The following is a 16,694-nucleotide window of genomic DNA, read 5'->3' on the forward strand; positions in this document are numbered from 1 at the left end:
ACACGGGGCAGTAAGTCCAGTTTACTCTAGCCCAGGCCGAAGCATGTTGTGTCCTATTTTAATCTTCCTGGAAGCCAGACCACTAACCAGGATAATGTGTCTGGAACTGGCCTGCATAGAGTAAGGTTGGTAGCTAGTACCAAGTCTCCCACTTCCACACCATGGCCTTCCTGCAAGCTCGGCCTGTAGATTCCATTTCATCTAATGGTACCCTTTGTTTCAGCCTTCAAGCACTGACAAGTCAAAATGCTGACTCCAGTGAGGTTCTGGAAAAGAGCAGATGACAACTAAAGGGTTTCCTGGGGTGACCCAAGCTTATATATGTCAAGCAGGTGACCCAAGAGCAAAACTCTTCTCATTACCGCTGAGATGGCTCAGTGGATAAGATACTTGTTAAGCCTGATGACCTGAGTTTGATCCTGAGACACACAGTGGAAGGGAAGAACCAATTACCGAATCCTGATGTACAAACACACCCACGAGTAAATGTGCTAAAAATGTTTTAAATTAGAAACTAGCATTTCAACATAATTTCCAATGGGAACTAGACAGAGCCTGATTTGATAAGTATGCAATATCTAGTAACACCATTCATATCCTTAAAAAATATTCAAAATGTAACTCTTTCACAGATCTTGTGTCACAAGGAAAGGTATATTTTTGGAAGAGTTTGGACCATGATGGTCACAAACAAGACAAGTGTGGTGGCTTTTCTTTGTTGTCATCTCGACTGCATCTGTAATTAACTAAAACCCAAGCATCTAGGTACACCCGTGAGGAATGTTTCTTCATTAAATCCTGACATGGGAAGGCCCACCTTTAATCTGGATCTTTTGAGGTGGGAAAATCCACCTTAAATCTGGGCCCCACCTTCTGGTAGCATCCTATACAAGGACATGTAAGAAGAAAGCTTAGCTCTCTGCCTTCTGGCCCTCCCACTCCCTTCAGTGGCATTAGAGCCTACTTCCCGGGACACTGCAGACAAGCTAAGACATTCAGCCTCAGGGACTGAACAGCTACTCGATTCTTTGACTTTTTGTTGACAGACAGCTGTGAACTAGCTGGGTCACAGCCTATAAGATACTCTAATGGGTCCCCTTTATACATCCTATCAGTTCTGTCCCTTTCTCTAAAGAGACTAATACAACAAAGGTTCAAGCCTCTTCCTCATCACAGAGTATGTGACAGTCAAGTCACTGTCCCTTCTCAGGCTCTGCTTCCCACCTTCCCATCTGATAGGTAGGGATTTGGGTGTTGCCATACAGAGACGATTGTATAAAAAGAGGACCGTGTAACAGACCTCCTCACACAGGATCTGCTCTCAAAATGGTCCCTCTAAAGGCCTGGTGGAGCATGCCTTTAATCTCAGCACTAGGAAGGTAGAGGCAGGTGGATCTTGGTGAGTTAGAGGCCATCCTGATCTACATAGCAAGTTTCAGGACACTCACAGCTACATACTGAGACCATCTCAAAAAACTGAATAAAAACTTTAAAAAAAAGAAAAATGGTCCCCACTACTGCATGCCAGAAGTTATGCTATAAAAACTACATCTCCTATGTCTGTCTCATGGTTTCTGCGGTAAGGTTCGCCTCAATGATAACATTTTCCATGGGAATTCCTTCTTTGTGAGTTCTACTAAAGTCTCACAGCAGAGGACCTTATGAGATATTAATGAAATTGAACATCTTCCATCACACTGATTTCTAAATCATCTTCTGCATCTAAAGTATTCATTCAGATACTTCTACCCAGCCATTCTCAAGTCTTTGTTTTACTATTTGCTTGTTTAAGAAATATTTACTCAGAGCCTAGAATATGAAGAGACTGTGGTGTTATATGGAATAGAAAGGGGGTCCTCCACATAGTCATTCCTCCATCTGTGTCTTTGTCACACATTTTCTGGACACAACTGCACACAAACAACTCTTTAAGGTACCATGTTGAATTCACACTTTTTAAAATTTAACCCTTCACCTTAAAAATTATCAATAATATGTTTCTTTAACCCAGAATTTATATATGGATTTCCTGATACTTACTAGATTCTCAAGAGTTTTGACTAACAGTCTGGAAGGTTTGTGAGTGTGACAACATGACAGACACACTTGCAAAGGTGCACTTGGAGGTAACAAGAAACAGGGGGATGAGGTGAGGGTCTGCAGATGGAGAGATGAGGAAGCTTCTGAGATACTCTACCCAGAAGGTGTTTTCTTTGTGATTTAGATACCTTGAGTCATATTCTGTGGCAGGAAACATTTTCTCCTGTTTTCAAGTGAGGATGTGTCCTCACTTGATCTGGGTAGATCCTTGGAAGGACCTTCTTTACCTGAAGAAAATAAAGCAAAAGACCATTTGTTAGAGTATACACAAGTCATAAGTATGGACTGCAAGTTCCTACCAAGTGCCAGTGGTTTTCCCAAGACTAGGAGCTTGAAAGAATTACTGTCACCATTGACTTATAACCACTTTGTATCCAGCTGTTATCAAAGAACTGTCATGTATGCTATCTCAGTACTGCAGGAGCCTGGGTGTACCCATTTCATTAAATATTCCCACCCACAGATCAAACCAAGCTCCAGGGTGTAGTACACTGAAGATGCTCCAGGTACTCGGAGCCTACACAGATCATTCTGGTTCTAACAGCAGCAAGGTCTAGGTCACTAAATGAGAAAGGATGATATCATTAGAAGGATGGCTGAGGAACAGTTGTAATGCCCCCATGCTGTCCATCTATCTGCCCACAAACAGGGTCCTGTCTAAAATCTCTCTCAGCTCTTAAAATAGTTCCTGTTTTTGTAGTTACTGAAGTGGAGTAAAGGGTGTTGACTGAAGTTGTTAGAACAGTGCTTGCCTAACATGAACGTGGTTCTGGGCTCCATCTTAAGCAGCACCAAAATAACAGAGTTCAAAGAAGGAAGACTGTGGGCTGATAGGCTGATGAGATGGATTAGTAGATAAAGGCCGTCCAGGCGGTGGGGTGGTGGCACACGCCTTTAATCCCAGCACTCAGGAGGCAGAGGCGGGTGGATCCCTGTGAGTTCAAAGCCAGCCTGGTCTACAGAACGAGTTCCAGGACAGCCTCCAAAACAATACAGAGAAACCCTGTCTCGAAAAACAAAAAACAAAACAACAACAACAAAAAGGTAGATAAAGGCCATCAAATCTGATAACCTGATTCCAGTCCCCAAGGAAAGAACTGATCCCTGCAATTTGTCCTCTGACCTCTTCACACACACACACACACACACACACACACACACACACACACACACACACGATATAAATAAATGTTAAAAGGGGAATGCAGAGTGAAACACAGGGCGGGGACTAGAGTGAGGTTTGAGTTGTGGTATTTTGATTGCTTAAGGTTGACAAGACAGTCGAGAGTGCAACTAAAAAGCATGAAGAAGTAGAAAGAGCAGAGAAATTTACCCATTGCTACAGATGCAAAGGTGTGTCCAGCCACCACCCCTGGACCACATACAGCCCAGGGTAGTTATTTTTGTGTGCTGTAGTACCCCATGAATCATGCTCACAGCTTGGATACCACCGACACTACATAACCCATGACAGGTTATGTAGAGAACCCAAAAAGTTGGTTAGCCCTCCAGAACTGGCCTCTTTCACTGTATTCTCCAAATATAAAGGAGCACAAATCTTTAGCACACTAATTTTGACTGTTGAACTTTGTCCTTTCAGCCACAAAAATTCTCAAGAGCTAAACCACTGGACCAGAACTGTGCAAGTATAACCTCCTCCTAAGAAAAAAGGTTAACAATCTGTCTCTACCACCATTGCCTATAAAACTTAGGTCAGAGGTGTCCAGGCCCACCGAGTCTAATGACACAGTCCAAGCATTCAACAAGACTCAAACAGTCAAAATCACCCTACTGTTACCAAGAGGCTTGGTCCCTCTCTGCTATGGGTCTCTTTGGTGGCATCTTGATACCCAGGGGTCTCTTTCCCTTTCTTCCTGGTGGGAGCAGTTAGCACTGTTGAAGGACAGTAGGAACGAAATGGATTTCAGCTTGAGTAGGCAGAAGGAAGTGCCAGCTCTTCATGCGGAAAATCCTGTGAGCTGCTCAGTGCTGAAAGCTGAGCACTTAGTAGGCAACCTGGCAGCAACGAGTTGAGAATTATCCTGCAGTTCAGGCCCCAGGAGTCAGAAGCAGTGGGTGAGGGGGACAGCTGAAAATCATGAGACTTCTCCATGGACTGCTCAGATGACATTGGACAAGGCATTTGACCTGTCCACTTCTAGGGTCTTTAATTTCTCCAGCTATGAAAGGAGTTTCCCAGGTCAGCACTTCTTAACCCTGGCTGTTAATATTTGAGTCATCCAGGTTAGATTTAATATTTTACACACACACACACACACACACACACACACACACACACGATGCTTAGGGTTCATCAGCAAGAATTCTGACTTTTGTGATCTTCAGGGCAGCTACAGCAGTCAAGGTTACTTTTGTTTTAAATTCCCATACAATTATATCAGTGTAAGGCAGGGTTGAGAACCACATGAGCAGATCAGTGCTTCTTAAATGCAGTGAGTGCCTAACCAGATAATCCTGGGTGAGGTTCTGCATTTCCAGCACTTCTAAATAGTGCCTCAGTCCCTGGCCCAAGAAACATATGGAATGGCGACTGCTGTCCTACCTTATGATGAATTTTAACCACAGGCTAGAGTAAACCCCCCCCCAACATCTTTTTCCTCTCCTACAGAGTAAAGTTTTAGTTTCAAATGTTTAATACCATTTAGAAATCAGAATGTTTTATCTACCCCAAACTGCTTGTCTTTGCTTTGGAACCTAGAAGATTTAGAGCCTTAGGCTTTCATTCCCATACAACCTGCAGTCCCACTCCAAGATACCTGCTATTCAGCCAACACCGCCCAGCCTACCCAGTCACTCACTGCGTCCTTGTACAAATAAGATCTGACAGCAGCAGCCATGAAGGGAACCTTCCTTCTAGAAGGAAAGTCCAGGGCAATGCTCCCGGTGTGGGACACAGGTTGCATGGCCTGAAAAGGAGGTGTGAGAAATGTATGATGCTCAGGCTTTATCAACATAAATTCTGACTTTTGTGATCTACAGGGCAGCCCCAGGGGTAGGGAGGATGGGGCATTTCAAAAGATGTCTCTAAAAATAAACTTGCAGAAACTACAGATGACTATCTGTGTAATTTCAGCAGCCAATGATTTTCTAAACGGAGTTGGAAAAGAGCTATTCTTCCCTCCCAAAAAAATAATGCAGAGACTATAATACATTAAATTCAAGAATTTGGACTAATCAAAGGATGTAAGTAAACCGGGCGGTGGTGGCACACACCTTTAATCCCAGCACTTGGGAGGCCAAGGCAGGCGGATCTTTGTGAGTTCGAGACCAGTCTGGTCTACAGCAGCTAGTTCCAGGGCAGGCTCCAAAGCCACAGAGAAACCCTGTCTTGAAAAACCAAATAAATAAATAAGTAAATAAGGTGTAAGTCAAAGAGTGAAGCACAACTGGCAGAATATAAGAAACATTAACGCTAGCCGGGCGGTGGTGGCACACGCCTTTAATCCCAGCACTCGGGAGGCAGAGGCAGGCAGATCTCTGTGAGTTCGTGGCCGGGCTGGATCAACAGCCTCCAAAACAATACAGAGAAACCCTGCCTCGTAAAAAAAAAAAAAAAAAAAAAGCAAGAAACATTAACGCTGCATACAGTCATCAGAGAACTGGAACCTAAAGTACACAAGAAAGAACATGAGAAACCTCCCAGGGGGCCCTGGAGAGATGGCCTCTCAGTTAAACATACTCGTTGCTCTTTCAGAGGACCTGGGTATGATTCCCAGTACCCACGGGGTGGTTCACAACCATCTGTAAGTCCAGTTCCAAGGGATCCAATGCCTTCTTCTGACCTCCTCAGGCACCAAGCATGTATGTGGTACACATACACACATGCAAGCAAAACACATAAAATAAAAAGAACAAATCTAACTAAGAGGTCCTTTAATCTGCAGGAAGTAAGCATGCAGGGTAGCAATGAGCTTTGTGTGCCTATGTAGTAGTAAAGGCCAACCTGCAGACACGGACAGGGAAGTGGCCATGCTTGTAGAGGTAGCAGCACCAGGGGAGATGAGCACTTTGTAGCAGGCAGAAGTGATGGAAGGGGAACGTAAGCAGCAGGGAGCTATGGGACATTCTTGGCAGTGGAGTGGCATAATAAAAATGATCGCTCTGCTAGGAGAAGCATGGGAAGGACACAGAGAAGGAAGCAGAAGACACGGAGAGGCCAGCTGCAAAGCTGTTAGAAAATCAGGGGAGGGAGTGGCAGACTGGGCTGTAATTTTAATAGCGTAAAGTCAGAGAACAGAGTAAATGCTACCATACCGTGTTTTAAAGTAAGAAAAAGAGAAGGCATCCTGACCTGCCAAATACTGAAGATAAATGAGAGAAATAAACATCGCAAAAAAAAAAAAAAAGGGATGAAAGAAAGAAATGTTGGGAAATTTAGGCCCAGACATGAGTGGTGACTTTACCAAGGTCACACAGCAACTTAACAGAGGAGTCAGAGGTTATCCAAATCATTGGGGACAGACTTGGTTTTCTCTACTATGGTAGTTGACCTGGGAACTCTAAGGTCAAAGGTCTCTGATGAGGAAAGCATCCCAACATAGAAACTTGCTGGAAACACACCATCGGCAGTTTTGTGAGCTAAGCCCACATCTCCTTGCTGGGATAGAAAACATACTCTAACTCTAGCTACATCCATCTCTGTGGATGTCTCTCAGACTGCAAAGTAGAAGGGTCAGCGAGCAATTTGCATGACAATAGCATCTTGTTTATGCCTAAAACTGACAACTGTTCTCTGTCGTGATTGACGATGCTTGGCTGTGCAAAAGGGGGACACTCACACAATTCACAAAAGTGGTTAATGTTGCTGAGTGAGAAGCGGGAGTCAGACTGGAAAGAGCCATCCAGGCCACCCTAACTGTAGACGCAACTTTTTTATTTATTCGAAAAGAGAAAGCAATGGCACAAAATGATAAAGTGGATGGGGTTCATCATTCCAACACTCTGCACCACCACTGCGTTCAAAATGTCTCTCCACTCTTTTAAATTCCGAGTGGTGCCCTGTTTATTGCTGTGTGCATTCCCATCCTCATATAATTACATCAACGTGTCAATCTTATCCGAAAGGCTGAAAAGAGAATGGCAGTGTCTAAAAAAAAAAAAAAAAAAAAAAACAAACTTCCCTACATCATCTTTATAAGAATTTCTGCCAAATCTCTACAAAGGGACGTCCAAGTGCTAGTCGCTTCTGACATGGCTTCCTTTGTGATCTGAAGTGGGCACTTGTTGGTGTCTAACAATGGCAAGAAACCCAAAGGGGAGGAGTCAGAGGTCCTGGCAACTGACCACGAACTGCCCTCCCACCGTGTGCTAGTGGGAGATTTCTGAAGAAAGCAAGAGGCATCAGCAGGAGGAGCTGCAGGAACGATCTGCACAGGAGATCAGAGCTTGCTGCGGCTGCCCATGCCAGCTTCTGTTCCAGTTACCCCATGACAAACATGGGCAGCCACCCAGGGTGGCACACTATCTCCAACCTTCTCCCTTGCCTCCCCTACACACGAGGACACATGATTTGGTCCTCACTGTTAACTCCCACCTAAACAGACCCAACAGCAGAAGCAGCCGAAGAAACTAGAACACAGACCTCCCTCCCTCCAGTAGAGAACAGCAAATTAGAGAAGAGGTGTGGCCCATATTAACTAGCAGTAGAATATCTGGCCATCACCAAAAGTCACATGCTATGAGACAAACTGTCCAATCTAATGTCACCACCACTCAAAGCAACACACTGTCAGAAAACTGCTAGTCAAAGGTCCCAGAGACTTGCCTAGTGTCATGCAAATGTTAAGTTGTCCAGAGAAGTGTTTCAGACTTTGTGACATTTCCCTAGGATATACCGGGAGGCTAGGATGGAAATATTTACACCGTCTGGCCTCAGATGCATCCCTAGCCACTTCCCACAGGAAAAGCCTGGTGGGTGGCGAACAGCACAGGAAAAATGGCTAGGAAACTGTGACAGAATCAACAGAAACCCAGTGCCTGTGGTGAAAGAAAAAAGCAAAAGGATAAAATTACGGGATAACAGTGTCAGGATACTTGGAGGACACTTTCAGTATCAGTTTCCTAGTTTGACACCACAGAACTCTTCCAGATGGGACTCCGTCAAACAGCGGCTGAGTTCCTCCCACTGATGCTGGGTCCTTGCCAGGGGCAGAGCCCCTGAGTACCTCCACCAGCAGATCACAACCTCAGACTTCGTAGAAGACCACATGGCCCCCTGAGCATGTGATACGCCATGGTCACAAAAACATCATTAACAAGGCCTGATATCTAATTATGCATGACTAACTGTGTGCTGGACTGTTTTCTATGTTGAATGTGTAGACTTGAGCCCCCCACAGCCTGTGAGGAGAGCATGATGGGTCATAAAATTCATGGGTGTAGAAAAAGAAACAGAGGCATTAATTAAGTTGCTGTATATGAATAAAAGAACTAAGCTCAAATCCAGACCTTTAGGCCTGGAAGCCCAAGTGGTTGACCACAAAGACATGTTCCTACCTGGAGGTAAACAGAGGCAGGTCCCTGGCTTCCAGACCTGTGATCCCAAGTAACCCTCACTATGTCTGTCCCCATGGGGTACTTGGAAGAAAAGTTTGAAAAGGCTATAAACCCAAAAATTTGGAGAAACAAAATATGTCACAGCCTTTTGAGGTGTTCGGAGTTTGCTTGTGGTTTTGGATGGGGTTCTTAGCGTCCCTTGTCTAGGAAGAAGTACTTGCTGTAAGTGTCAAAATGTGTAGGTCAGGACTTCTGCCTTGTTTGGGGTTCACTTTAAAAATCTCAAGTCCTTTTGAGGAGCCCAAGTCACAAGACCACAGAGGGACGCAGTCAGTCAGAGGAAAAGTCCTTAGGCAGGGGAACCTCCCTGCTGTGCTCACCAGAATCAGGTGGTGCTCACCAGAACCAGGTGGTGCTCACCAGAACTACAGTGATGCTCATAAGAACCACGGTAACACTCCAGGAAGATACAAGACCTTAGTAAGGGTATAGAACGGTGCCTTAGAGTAATGTTCTTCTATCTCCCAAGTGAGTCCAACCCCAGTCCAGCCTAGTCCTTTTCCCCTAGAATCATCACTCATCCGGATGGACATCCTACAGTAAAACCACAGGGCTGCCTTTGTCTGAGCTATGAAAAGCTGAAGGATCTCTTCAACAGTATGACCAACTGTCCTGGTTCGCTGTGGCTGTCTGAGTTTTAGAGCTAACCCCATCCCAGGAAAACCCTCAGTCTCAGGCAAACCAGGAAGACTGGTCACCTTGTGTCCAGATAGCTGGACAGCCTCTCAGCACAACTTTCCACGACCTCAACTCAATTCAACGGGCTGAAAGCCACCGTCGTAGGTAAGAGGGAGGAAACAGCCTGCACTTCCTCCACCGGTGGCAGAAGCCCCGATGAAAATAGCGCTGAGTGACCCAGGCCAAATTTATGAGCATCCATGGCCCCCAGAGGAACTCACTGTGGAGCCTTCTTCCTGTGCTAGGGAATCTTGGGAAGAAAGGAAGGAAGGGCTTAGTCACACACTAAGAGTAGCTGCCAAAAGCGGCGCCCTCACTCCCGCTCCACAGAGCACAGAACCAGCACAGAGCCTGCTTCTCAGGTAAAGTAGAATTTTCCTAGACTGCACCCAGAATGGGAAACACCAAACTAGAAGGGGACGAGAGGCAGACAGAAAGTACAGCCACCTCCCAATCTTCGGGAGGATACTTTCTCCAAAACACCAACTTCCCTGGACCAGAAAGAACTCTTGCTTAAGCCCGGGGCCAGATCCCCTCAGGAAACTCACCTGGGCCCCAGGGTAGACTCCGCTCCCCAGGGATACAGAAGCAGCCACCCATGTGTGCATCATCCTCCCTGGGCCAAGGCCCCTGGGAACGCCAGTCAGGAGAACCTTGGGAGCCTCCCATCGGTGGTGTCCCTCCTCCCGCCTCCTCCCTGTCATGCCAGGGACCAAGGCTGCTCAACATACAAAGCAGCCTTTGATATCCGGCCTGCAGTGCGGAGGCCAGGGAAGGTGGGAGGGGCCACTCAGCCTGCAGGCCAGATAGTCCTTGCACTGTCAGGCCTTGGCCTGGGGAGCAGCAGCTCCTCCCTGCTTCTGCAGATTGCTTCATGCCTATCAGGCTGTGGCACATTCCTCACATTCTAGGATCCAGATACAGTTCGGTTCTTATGAGGGTGGCCAGAGTAGAGGAGGGCAAAGAGCATCCTGGGAATCGAGGGTTTGTTCTTGCTTGCTCCCTGATGAACTTGGCCCTGCCTGCTCTAGGAAAACCTCTCTGCAAATGCTTCAGTGGCTGTCTGATGAAGCCAGGCCAGTGAGTGACCGTCTGCAGTATTAGTGACCCACTTACAGTGTTGAGCACCTGAGTTCCCAGCCTCGAACCCCCGAAGTCCCGGTGGGAGAGAATCCAGGAAATCACCCAGTGTTCCCAAGAGCTTTACGGGTGAAGGGTCGGACTACCCAAAACATTTAAGGTGTCAGGCATTTGTGAAGAACTGGTCCTGCTGGACCAGCCTCTTTTCTGTTTCAGACAGGCAGTGGAGCCGGGGAATGCACCCCACACAACAAGGCTGAGCCTCAGAAATCTCCCTTGAGATCGCTCACAGGAGGTAGGGTGAACAGGCTGCATACCTTTGAGACTGCTCAGGGACTTGACTGCTCTAGGGAGCCAGCCACAGGATCACTGGGCACTGACCCGCCCCCTTCCTACCCAGAGCAAAGGTCTACAGGAACACCCAAGGACAAGAAGGTACCTGAAGAGAGAGGCTTGTGCCTCAGGCTCTCTGCAGGCTGAGCTTTCAGGTTTTGCTGGGCTTTGAGGCAGGGCAGTGGCCGGGTAAGGTGTACATTTTAGGAGGAAACATGGGGTGGCAGTGGGAAGGACAGGAGTCAGGCTGTCTGGAGTAATCCAGAGTGTCCCCAGTGTGCACTAGGACACCCAGCACACAGGGTCTCCAGCCGGCCACCACTTCAGCTTCACAAGCTGTATACTGATTGGTTGTGAGTCAAACAGAGCGTGTTTTCCATGAGCCAAGCATTCATTACATACTATTTGAAGACCGTAAGAGCCCCCTAATGCAAGCATTTTTTTCTCTTTTGATAAAAAAATAAGTGAAGAGGGGCATCTAACCTGCCCAGTCTGCGCGCACGCGCACACACACACACACACACACACACACACACACCATTTCTGAATGTCACACTTAGTACTTGGTCCCATGGTTTTGACATGTGAGCTCCTCCCACCAGTATCAGAACACAGGCAAGTGTTCTTACAGAGAACCCTCTGGACCAGCCATCCATGGTAGAAAGCAGAGGAAAAGAGGAGGGCTAGGGATGGCAAGGACTCTCAGGGGTGTGGTCCCTTGATCCCAGCCCCCTCATGGTGGGCGCTTTGTCTATGCACAACTGTTTAAAGGGTCTGTTTTCCATGATGTATACCCTGCCCTCCCCTCACCAAAACCTACTCCGGATGAAAGGGTAAGTTGTTCTTCAGAAAGCAGCCATTCAAAGTATCCAGGAGGTCCCCATGAACCAGACAATGAAGAGAAGTCAAGCTCTGACCTCTGCGTGCAAATGAATAGGTTAAGCCTGTCTTTGGACTTATCCAAAAGCCACTCTCATGCAGGGACCCCACAACCAGAAACGATGGATCAAGACCCGGATCAACTGTCCTAGGGGACGTCCTGGGGCGGCTGCTTGAGACAGACATTTTGGCAAGTCTTAAATGAACAGCCCATTGCTTAGGAAGTTCCCGCTTCCCAGGAGATGCAGACCTCAGTTCTGCTGGTGAATTGCTCTGGTGAGTCATCAGAACAAAGGGAGTGGTGTCAGGAGCAAAGGCCCTGTGGCAGAATCACAGTTGCTAGAGCGTGGGAAGTGCTCAGAGGCCATAGCAGCAAATGTTCATTCCTTGGTGTCGTTAGCTTAAAACATCAGGCAGGTTCTCTACTATTGAGCTGTGTACTCCCAGCCTGATTTATCATGTTTTTCTCAAGATGAATTTCTTGAGATGAAGTTTTACCCTAAGTGCCTTTACAACCACCTTTACACTGGTGGCCAAACACCTATGCTAGTTTCCTACTAAAAGACTCAATTCCCGGCTTCCCTTGAAGGCCAAGGATGTCATTTCCAACCCTGTAAGAGACCATATTCCCATCTTCGCTTTAGGGCATGAGTGACAAGGTGCCCTCTAACTATAAACACGGTCAGGCCTAAAATCAGACTAAGCTCCCTCCCGCCCACCCTCCCTCCCTCCCCATTCTGTTTTCTTGTTTGTTTGTTTGTTTGTTTTCTTGTTTGTTTGTTTTTTTAATAATCTAACAACCTGGACACCATGAGCTCTGCAAATTGACAAAGAACAAACCATTCCAAAGAACGTAGCAGGAGGCTGAGTGCATGAAGGGACAAATCCGCCAAGAGTACACTTAGTGTTTCCCCCTGAACAACTGATAGAATTAGCTTGATGTCTGAAAACAAAAACAAAACAAACAAACAAACAGCTGGGCATGGTGGCGCACACCTTTAATCCCAGCACTCCGGAGGCAGAGGCAGGTGGATCTCTGTGAGTTGGAGGTCAGCCTGGTCTTCTACAGATCAAGTTCAAGGACAGCCTCCAAAACAATACAGAGAAACCCTGTCTCGAAAAACAAAAGCAAACAAACAAACAAAAAACAAGCATGATGTCTGAGAAACAAGCTTTGGAGGAGCTGGCTTTCAAAGTTTAGGTTTAAGGGCCTTTGATACTTGTGTCTAAGCAAAGGCGCAGGTAGGAATGGGAGCCCAGAGGGGATTGCCAGGCACAGGCAAAAACCTGAACAGTTAGCAGGGAGGTTTAAAGTCACGGGATTAAAGACGGTGTTCTGAGAGAGGGCTGGCACAGTAGAATAGAATGGAGTCATGGAGACTGGGCCGTGCAAGCCACTGATTCTGGCAGAAGAAAGGGAAGGGTTGGGGACAGTGAGAGGTTGTAAGTATGACTGAATTCCTAGAAGGAAGTGTCATTACAAAGGATGTACTGTCTAGTCTTATGCCAACTTAGCTAGAGTCATCAGAGAGGAGAGAGCCTCAATTGAGAAAATACCTCCAAAAGATCAAACTATACGGCATTTTCTTAATTAGTAATTGATGGGAGAGGGCCCAGGCCATTGTGTGGTGCCATCCCTGGGCTGGTGGTCATGGGTTCTGTAAGAAGGCAGGCTGAGCAATGAGAAGCAAACTGGTAAGCCTCACCCTCCATGGTCTCCTGCATCCAGGTTCCTGCCCTGCTTGAGTTCCTTCCTGTTCTGACTTCCTTTGATGATGGACTGTGATGTGGAAGTGTGAGCCAAATGAACCCTTTCCTCCCGAAGCTGCTTTGGTCATGGCGTTTTCATCACGAGAATAAGCCTAAGACACCAGGTGACCCACTGTGTCTGTGCTGCTAATAGAGAGGAGACATCGCTTGAGAACCTGCCACTGTCTCAGCGGAGCAGTGAGGACAGAAGTCTCGCTGGGGAAGATTCAGAAACACGAGCTCAAAGAACAGGGGGAAACCCAGACACATTTCAGTCACCACCCACATCAGCAGCAAGTATTTTTCCCTTAATACTTTTTCTGGTAGCAGCTGCTTCAAGTGAAGTTGGCTGAGTGCCAAGCCGCAGCTGACCCAGCTGGGGAGGATAGGGAGAGGTGCCTCCACCCAACCTTGGGAAGCCCCTGCTGTGCTCTGGGCAAGAGGGAAACACAGGGAGGGCTGGCTACTCACATCAGCAGGTGTTTTTCTTTATCCTGGAGACCAAACATCCAGAACTGTGCTGGTGGAGTTCCCCAACTTGTAAATGTCACAAACCCATTCGAAGAAGTCTTCCAAAGCTCAGAGTGCCCAGAACTGCAGGGCAGGGACTGAAGACCAGACCTAGTCAGGGAGCTTCTGGTTTGCCGCTGCACATGGGAAACATGTCTTCTCTTGGGAAATTTACAATCTCATCAGGGTAAGGGAAAGTGGAGTGAGTAGGCACTGAGGGTATATCCAAGGTATAGCACCTGCTGAGCATTCAGAAGGCCTGGTCTGCATTCCAGCCCCAGCATGAGGGGGGGGGGGGGTAAAAGGTTTAAGCAACACTCTGGCCTGCCCAGCTACTTGGCAGGATTCACTCTCTCAGGCAGTCCTCTGGTCAGCCCAGAGTTCCATGAGAACCAGTCTGCACGCAGGTGCAAAGCTACAGGTAGAATTATGCTCCTCTTGGGGTGGGGGTGGGGGGGAATGACACAGAAGTTCTACATATTAAGCATCAAAATGATTTTATTGGAAATTAGGTCATTGTAGGTGTCATATAAAGTAGGGTAGATTCATACTGGAGCACGGGAGAACTCTAATACAATATGAATGGTGAGAGAGACAGAGAGACAGAGAGAGAGCAGTGGGGAGACAACTCAGCTGGGCATAGTAACACCTGTCATTCACCCAACATTCAGGACACTGATGTAGGAGGATGGAGAATTCCAGACCAGCCAGAGCCATGTAGCAAGACCCTGTCTCAAAAGAACGAAAACCAGGCTGGGCATGGTGATATGCCTTTAATCCCAGCACTCAGGAGGCAGAGGCAGGTGGATCTCTCTAGGTTAGAGTCTAGCTTGACCTACATAGTTCCAGGATAGTCAGGGATACATACTGAGATCCTGTCTAAAATCATAAAACAGGGAAGGGAGGGAGGGAGGGAGGGAAAGTATGAGCAAAGTACATTATACATATGTAGGCAAACGTCATAATGAAACATTCTTTTGTATGTTAACTTTAAAAATTAATTTTCTTCCTATTCACAAAAGTTCTTACTGTAGAAAAGTTGAAAGCACAGAAACAACAAAAAAAAAAACCCTCAGTGATGATAGCCCCTCAAGATATACTCTGTGTGATGCCCGAGCCTCAGTCATTTTCCAGCCTTACGTCACACTGCCAGCCATTTCCCATCCTTTTTACATTTTTATTTATTTTATTTGTGCAAGTGTTTTGCCTTGGAGATCAGAAGTTGTCAGAATCCCTGGAAATGGAGTTAAGGATCCTTGTGAACCACCTTATGGGCTCTGGGAACTGAACCAGGTACACTTTGTGTGTGTGAGTGTCCTTGGAGGCAAGAGAAACACATGTTCCTGACCACTGAGCCATCTGTCCAGCCCCATCCATCATTTTTAATGACCGCACAGTAGTCTGTGGTGTGTGGTTGTGATACTGTCTCTACACAGCTCCTTTCCTAACGCTGGACATTAGGTGCTTTGTGTTGGAGAAACTGTTGTATTTTACTTTTGTTGCAATAGACAGGGAAGCCTAAAAAGAGAAAGAGCGAGAAATAGAGGTCCCCTCATGGGCCAATGGCCGCTGAGAGTGGGGTGTGCCTGCTGCAACTAAAGAACGAGGAGGGTGACAGTAGCAGTGGGTGTTGGGAGGAGAAAAGACCCTCCCCTCAATTCCAGGGGCTGTGTGGCCCTGATGATAATTTGCTGTGTTTTTCTCTTAAGTTTATTACATTTATGTGTATGTGATTTATTTATGTGTATGTGCACGAGTGCATGTACACGAGTGTCATTGGAGGCCAGAAGAGGGTATTGGATCCCTGGGAGCTGGAGTTAGATAGTTGTGAGCTACCAGAGGACGTGGTGAACCAAACTCTAACCACTGAAGGAGCAGGGTCCTAGTTTCTGTGGTTTCTTTTGCTGTGATACAGACCACGACCAAAGGCACTAAGGACGGAGGGTTTATTTAGGCTTACAGCTTACAACTTTTCATGAAGAGAAATCAGGGCAGGAACCTAGAAGCAGGAACTGAAAGAGAGACCATGGAGAAAAGCTTCTTACTGACTTGTTCCCCATGGCTTGTTCAACCTGCTTTGTTACATAACCCAGGCAGGACCAACTGCCCAGGGTGGCACCACCCATGGTAGGCTGGGCCCTCTACATCAATCATTTATCAAGAAAATGCACCACAAACATGCCTACAGTCCTATCTAATAGAGGCATATTCTCAGTGGAGGCTCCTTCTTCCCAGATGACCATAGCTTGTATGAAGATCACACACACACACACACACACACACACACACACACACACACACACACACAAAACCCTATCCCACACAACAATGAGTGCTCTTAACTGATTAACTGATGAACCATCACTAACACCTCAGTGTGGATTTCTGATAGTCAGAACTAGGAGACAATAGACTCTTGATGTTTGAAGGTATCCAGGCTGGAGTGTGTCACTAATGTTGCTGACCCTCTCATGTTTTAAAATCAGATTTCCAAACCGGGCATTGGTGGCACAGCCTTTAATCCCAGCACTCGGGAGGCAAAGGCAGGCAGATCTCGGTGAGTTCAAAACCAGCCTGGTCTACAAGAGCTAGTTCCAGGACAGCCTCCAAAGCCACAGAGAAACCCTGTCTCAAAAAACCAAAAAATAAAAAAATAAAAACAAAAATTCAGGTTTCCAGGTCAGCAAGCTGAGGTAGGATTGTGTGTGTGTGTGTATGTGTGTGTGTGTGTGTGTGTGTGTGTGTATACATGCCAAGTTGCTGATGACCCCAGCCAGACCCCAGCACTC

The 16,694-nt window shown here is 46.7% G+C and overlaps 1 protein-coding gene and 1 long non-coding RNA gene across 4 annotated transcripts in view; one reads left to right on the forward strand and one right to left on the reverse strand.

Annotated features, from left to right (window-relative positions):
* Window positions 1-10,158, reverse strand: part of Sh3tc2 (SH3 domain and tetratricopeptide repeats 2) — a 55,162-nt gene extending 45,004 nt beyond the window's left edge. For 2 of the 3 annotated variants that reach the window (XR_005875711.1, XM_040741727.1), the window contains exons 1-2: window positions 9,903-10,149; window positions 2,229-2,327 (exon numbers count right to left, since the gene is read on the reverse strand). Coding sequence is in view for 2 of the 3 variants with exons in the window: in XM_040741727.1 (XP_040597661.1) it covers window positions 2,229-2,327; window positions 9,903-10,083 (280 nt within the window). In the remaining variant the exon portion in view is untranslated. Of the gene's footprint in view, window positions 1-2,228; window positions 2,328-9,902 lie in introns of all 3 variants that reach the window. The other variant, XM_021229849.2, reaches the window with a different exon arrangement.
* On the forward strand, window positions 9,651-13,977 carry LOC110341756. The gene is made up of 3 exons (XR_002383746.2): window positions 9,651-9,716; window positions 11,749-11,922; window positions 13,376-13,977. It is a non-coding gene; the product is annotated as an uncharacterized LOC110341756 (long non-coding RNA).
* The last annotated feature ends 2,717 nt before the right edge of the window (window positions 13,978-16,694 follow it).

This window comes from Mesocricetus auratus, unplaced genomic scaffold (assembly GCF_017639785.1).
Source record: "Mesocricetus auratus isolate SY011 unplaced genomic scaffold, BCM_Maur_2.0 Super-Scaffold_6730, whole genome shotgun sequence".
In the NCBI taxonomy this organism is placed as follows: Eukaryota; Metazoa; Chordata; class Mammalia; order Rodentia; family Cricetidae; genus Mesocricetus; species Mesocricetus auratus.